The following is a 6,000-nucleotide window of genomic DNA, read 5'->3' as shown; positions in this document are numbered from 1 at the left end:
TCTTGTACACCAGGCAGGGCCGCAGCCCCGTTATCGACGGCGTGGACGACACCAAGGAGCTGTCCGCCACTCGCAATGCCTTCACATTGCTCGGTAACTAACATGCGGAACAAAATGCAGTATGAAGTAAATAGAAAAACATGTTTGGATTTTTCCAGCTCTTTGAGGTTGGGGATAGTTCAAGGATTTTAACAAAGGTTAAGGAGGGGTGTGTGTGTGTGTGTGTGTGTGTGTGTGTGTGTGTGTGTGTGTGTGTGTGTGTGTGTGTTTTCTCTCCTGCAGGTATTAATGAGTCCAATCAGTTGGGGTTGTTCCAGGTTCTGGCTGCTATTCTTCACCTGGGAAACGTGGAGATAAAGGACAGAGACTCCGACAGCAGCGTCATCCCTGTGAGGATCATATTTTTACACGAGTAGAAGCAGATCGCTTGATATTTACGACTTTAGATGTTTAGTTCTGTGACTCCACTGTACGGCTCGACGACTTCATCCTGTCGGGCGTCTCCTGGTAATGATTCAAATCTCCCTTTCCCCCTGCAGCCCAACAATCGCCACCTGACGGCGTTCTGCGAGTTGGTAGGCGTGACCTATCAGGACATGTCTCAGTGGCTGTGCCACAGGAAGTTGAAGACGGCCACAGAGACGTATATCAAGACCCTCCCCCGCCTGCAGGCCACCAACGCCCGCGACGCGCTGTCCAAACACATCTACGCCAAGCTCTTCAACTGGATTGTGGAGCACGTTAACAAAGCCCTGATCACTAATATCAAACAGCACTCCTTCATCGGGGTCCTCGACATCTACGGGTACGTCTGTGTGTGTGTGTGTCTGTGTGTGTGTGTCTCTGTGTGTGTGTGTCTGTGTGTGTGTGTGTGTCTCTGTCTGTGTATGTGTGTCTGTCTCTGTCTGTGTCTGTGTCTGTGTCTGTGTGTGTGTGTGTGTCTGTGTCTGTCTCTGTCTGTGTGTGTGTGTCTGTCTCTGTCTGTGTCTGTGTGTGTGTGTGTGTGTCTCTGTCTCTGTATGTGTCTGTGTCTGTGTGTGTGTGTGTCTCTGTGTGTGTTGTGTGTCTGTCTGTGTCTGTGTGTCTGTGTCTGTGTGTGTGTGTCTGTGTCTGTGTGTGTGTCTGTCTGTGTCTGTGTGTGTGTGTCTGTGTGTCTGTGTCTGTGTGTCTGTGTCTGTCTGTGTTTGTGTCTGTGTGTGTGTGTGTGTGTCTCTGTCTCTGTGTTTGTGTCTGTGTGTGTTTGTCTGTGTCTGTGTGTGTGTGTCTGTGTGTGTGTGTGTCTGTGTCTGTGTGTGTCTGTGTGTGTGTGTGTGTGTGTGTGTCTGTGTCTGTGTCTGTGTGTATGTGTCTGTGTGTGTGTGTCTGTGTGTCTGTGTCTGTGTCTGTGTGTGTGTGTCTGTGTCTGTGTGTCTGTGTCTGTGTGTGTGTGTGTGTCTGTCTCTGTGTTGTGTCTGTGTGTGTTGTCTGTGTCTGTGTGTGTGGTTGTCTGTGTGTGTGTGTGTCTGTGTCTGTGTGTGTGTGTGTGTGTGTGTGTGTGTGTGTGTGTGTGTGTGTGTGTGTCTGTGTCTGCTGTGGTGTGTGAGTAACCAGCTAATCTGAGGGTTTAAATGTCACTCATTTGTCGGGTTTGTAAATAGACAGTGTACGCCGTGGCTAAGTTAAGTGCACAGACTTTAACACCTTGTAATGAACTACTTGACTCCTCTGTTCTTCATCTCAAGGTTTGAGACGTTTGAGATCAACAGCTTTGAGCAGTTCTGTATCAACTACGCTAATGAGAAACTCCAGCAGCAGTTCAACATGGTGGGCAGCATGCACATTACTGATGGATTGCACAATATGTTTACCGATGGGAAATGTATTTTCCTTTTTAATTGTTTGGTTTAAGTACACAGCCTAATCCCCGTGTGTGTGTGTGTGTGTGTGTGTGTGTGTGCAGCATGTGTTCAAGCTGGAGCAGGAGGAGTACATGAGGGAGCAGATCCCCTGGACTCTGATTGACTTCTACGACAATCAGCCCTGCATCAACCTCATAGAGGCCAAGATGGGCGTGTTGGACCTGTTGGACGAGGAGTGCAAGGTACGGTTTCATATTAAATAATATTTATTGAGTCGGGACGATTGAAACTTCAACATTTAGTTGTGTTACAGTTATTATTGGATACGAAGCACAAAGCAATTCAAACATTTCTTCAAATTCGTCACAAACGTTCACTTGGACTCGAGGATGAACTTGTGTGTCCTCACTTTGCTGTGACCTCAATAGAAAGACTTGCAGAGAGAATCGTTTGCAGACAGAACGAGGTTGTAACACTTGGTGACGTTCTCATGAATGTAAACGATGCAGGAGGACTAAAGTGAGTCCGAGCTGCATACTCAGCAGAGGCTCGTGGGTTGCGGTTGAACCTCTCGGTGAGAAGCGTCCACCTGTTCACACCCACGCTCTGCTTTACATTTTGTGACGGTTGTTCTTCCCACCGCACACTGGACCCGAGTCCAAACGCCTACACGTCTGGTTCACGTCTAAATTCACTTGCAGTAGCTCTGAAAGCCAGTATGAAGCGATGCACAACGACACTGAATGGTGAGACGGCACTGATTGCATGCTTTTATCACGCAGATAGGGCTGCCCCCTCTCAGTCGAGAGATCTTAACAGCCACACAACTCGTAGTAATGTTGGGCAGAGCTTGGGTTGAATGTATATGACATATCAAGAGTTATCTGAGATAATACTCAGGCTGCAGCCGGTGCAGGGTGCAGGCGGCGCTCATATCTGAACCATCGACACACTAACAACGCTGACTAATCTCTCTGTGGCTCTTAACCGCTGCAAGGTCATTTTACAAGCTGTTGACATTTGAGGTGGTCCACATTGCTAACATAATTGCAGAGTTACGCAAACAGAGAATGGAAATCTGGTTTGACTTTTTAAGCAAAGAAATAATAATACGTTTTTGTCCCCATGCAACACAAGACACACGTGTAAGATGTCTCTGCATCACTTTAACGTCCTTCAAATGTATTTACATGCAGATGGTTATTCCTTACTGATTGTTTCTTCTCCCTTTCCGCACCAGATGCCCAAAGGTTCGGATGATTCGTGGGCTCAGAAGCTTTACAACACCCACCTAAAGACCTGCTCCCTCTTCGAGAAGCCCCGCATGTCCAACCGCGCCTTCATCATCCAACATTTTGCTGACAAGGTGGGCTCTACTGACGTGTTATTAGTGTTTGTCTATTCAAATGTAATGTAATTCCTTATGTAACTACTGATGTCAGGGGCTTTTTGTTTAGCTAAGCACACAACACTTAGGGACAGATTGGCTGCAGTGCTGCAGTTATTTTAAGGATGGCTGGAGGACAGACGACTTCTTTTTCATTGTTTTCACACAAAAAGCAAAACTGCAATGACATCTTCAGAGTGTGTGTGTTCGACTCGTGTGTCATAGGTTTCAGATCCAGTATTGAGGCGCTGTCTGACGCAGTGTTATTTTTAATTTCTGTTTTTAGAGCCTCACTATAAGGTTACATGAGAAACGGGTGAAGGACTTTCCCCTGAGGTCAGCTGACATTGAAAAGGGGATCCTTGGAGATATTTCGGACCAAACATTTGCAAAGATTGATGTTGATATATTTAAAGACACTTGCATGAGTTTATATCTGCACATGAGCTAATGTGCAGGCTTTGAAACTGTCACCTCAATTTGACATGAAACCACAAGATGGACACATTTACCTTTTTTATAAATGTCCCCTAAACATAAGGACATTTGTGACACAAGTGATTGGGAATACATAAATGCAAAGTAGAGGTAACGCAAGGTCATGCTTTGTTGTTGTCGAGCAGGTTGAATACCAGTGTGATGGTTTCCTGGAGAAGAACAAGGACACAGTGAACGAAGAGCAGATCAATGTGCTGAAGGCCAGCAAGGTGAGCAGACGAGCGTCTACATTACACACACACACACATATAAATACACATTCAGTCAGAAGCACATCCAAACCAGATTCATGTGCAGAGCGCCATTTAAACACATCAATGTTCAACTCAAAACACTTTGAAGCGTCCACTGAGATCAAAGCCTCTAGGCCTGCAGCTCACGGAGAGCTGGTGCACCTGGTCTGTGTGTGGGAAACAGAATAATGTATTATTCACTGAGCAGAGGGGACACCTGAACGCTCAGGGAAGCAGCGCCCTCCTCTGGCCATGTGGAGGTAGTGCTGACGACAAATGCTCATCCAGGAGATTTATTGTCCGAGAGGTTCAGCTTTTATTTACACACACTGAACACACTGAACATTGCTGAGATCTGGTAACTAGAAACGTGCAGCCAAATATATATTTAGAATTATCCCAACCACCAAAAACCAAAGTGACACACCTGAAATACATGTTATATGTATTTATCTCACCACTTATGTGCCACTTAAATCCCAGGTCTTAGCAATTGGTTAAAAACTATGAAAAAAAGAGGAACTTCCTGTCAGGTGTTTGCAGTTCAACACACTGACTCCGCAGAACCGCATTGGGACCTGCAGGACACGCCGCAATCAATACGGTGCATTCGAGGAATGCCTGATTCTCTATGAAGCACTGCAATCGAGGAATGCCATCAAAATAAATAACAACAGATCAAATGTGTCCGTCTTCCAACCGCGGACGTGTTTCATACTTCATGTGAGCTCAGAGGAAACATCCTGATCCCATCGTGTTGGTTTCATCCAGCCTCGTCATGATTCTGCCTGCTCTGTTCTTCTTTTGATCGTGTTCGTTTGTGATGAGGGTTTTCTTTCCTTTTTAATGTCATTGTTTTTCTTTTGTCACCGTGTCTCCATATGTTGTCCATGTATGTTTGGTTCTGTCCTCATCATGACAACCCTTCCCTGCCAGCAGAAGGTAAACGGTGGCGTTCTTACAACGCTGGTCCGCCTGTAGCTCTTCCTTTAGCTCCTTTTTCTATCTTCCCTCCCTCTCTCTCTCTGGCACTGTGTTATCACTCTAACGGCACCGAGGAGATTGAAGTTGCGTGTGTACCTTTTGTTTGCTGCTTGGGGAGCACTGAAGGCACTCTGGGAGGAGGATATTTTTATGATCTGAGAGCGTGCAGCACATAAAGCCTTCGTGGCCGAGGCAGTCCAGATTATCCTGCTTAATGACGCTGGCGAGAGAAGCAGCATGGCGACGCTCTGAGCTCTGCAGGAGGACCTGCACATAACACAGCGTCCTCTTCATATAACCTGTGTTATATGGAACATGACTGATGTGTGCGCATCATACATGATACTTAACGTCATAACATCATAGCAAGATGATAACTTGCAGTCATATATGACCTCTGCATATTGTCATATATGATGAAACATTAACCCTTTCATTATATTTTATTGGCTTTTTAAAACATTGTAACAACTCTCTGATCTACTCACTCCTCTGTGTGGAATTAAAGGGATACTTCACCACCATTTCATATCAATGACTCGCCCCGTGTGACCTTAAATATGTGAAGTAAACGTACATGTCTCCATGGTGAACAAAGCGGAGATAGGTCCTGATGAATTTAAATGGGGGCACAGGTAGCGCAGGGTGAGGAAATGATGTACAAATGATTATTTTAGGGGGTGAAGTATTCCTTTAACTCTCATGTCAAACTGTCCCTACACTTGATTATTAGACTAGATTACTTGATTACTTTACATATATATATATATATATATATATATATATATTCAGCACTGGAGTCACATTATAAAGGTGTGTATTAAAGGTGGTGCTTTGTAAGGCTGTATGCAATAGGTAAGATGAATCCATATGCATGCCATGTACTGTAAGACTATCTGTAGCTGTTCAAACTAGTTGTATTTGCACTGAAGCTTAATTTCAACATCACAGCCCGAGCTGAACGCTTCGTGGTTAACTTCCACTAAATCAATATTGCCTGCAGTGTCTTAATGCTGCCGTCAGCTGTTCTGTGTGTGACTGTCTGTGGGCCGCTGTTCCC

At 45.3% G+C, this 6,000-nt stretch overlaps 1 protein-coding gene across 8 annotated transcripts in view; it reads left to right on the top strand.

Moving 5' to 3' along the window:
* Positions 1-6,000, top strand: part of myo5aa (myosin VAa) — a 44,513-nt gene that overhangs the window by 23,191 nt on the left and 15,322 nt on the right. For 3 of the 8 annotated variants that reach the window (XM_029461473.1, XM_029461475.1, XM_029461470.1), the window contains exons 8-15: positions 1-93; positions 283-389; positions 540-805; positions 1,722-1,803; positions 1,940-2,080; positions 3,079-3,204; positions 3,849-3,932; positions 4,896-4,898. The exon at positions 1-93 is cut by the window's left edge and continues 15 nt beyond it. In XM_029461473.1, coding sequence (XP_029317333.1) covers positions 1-93; positions 283-389; positions 540-805; positions 1,722-1,803; positions 1,940-2,080; positions 3,079-3,204; positions 3,849-3,932; positions 4,896-4,898 — 902 coding nt within the window. Of the gene's footprint in view, positions 94-282; positions 390-539; positions 806-1,721; positions 1,804-1,939; positions 2,081-3,078; positions 3,205-3,848; positions 3,933-4,892; positions 4,899-6,000 lie in introns of all 8 variants that reach the window. The other 5 variants (XM_029461472.1, XM_029461474.1, XM_029461463.1 and 2 more) reach the window with 2 other exon arrangements.

The sequence above is a fragment of the Cottoperca gobio genome, chromosome 3 (genome assembly GCF_900634415.1).
Source record: "Cottoperca gobio chromosome 3, fCotGob3.1, whole genome shotgun sequence".
Taxonomy (NCBI): Eukaryota; Metazoa; Chordata; class Actinopteri; order Perciformes; family Bovichtidae; genus Cottoperca; species Cottoperca gobio.
Note: the sequence above shows the minus strand (reverse complement) of the source record. Positions and strands in the feature narration are given on the sequence as shown.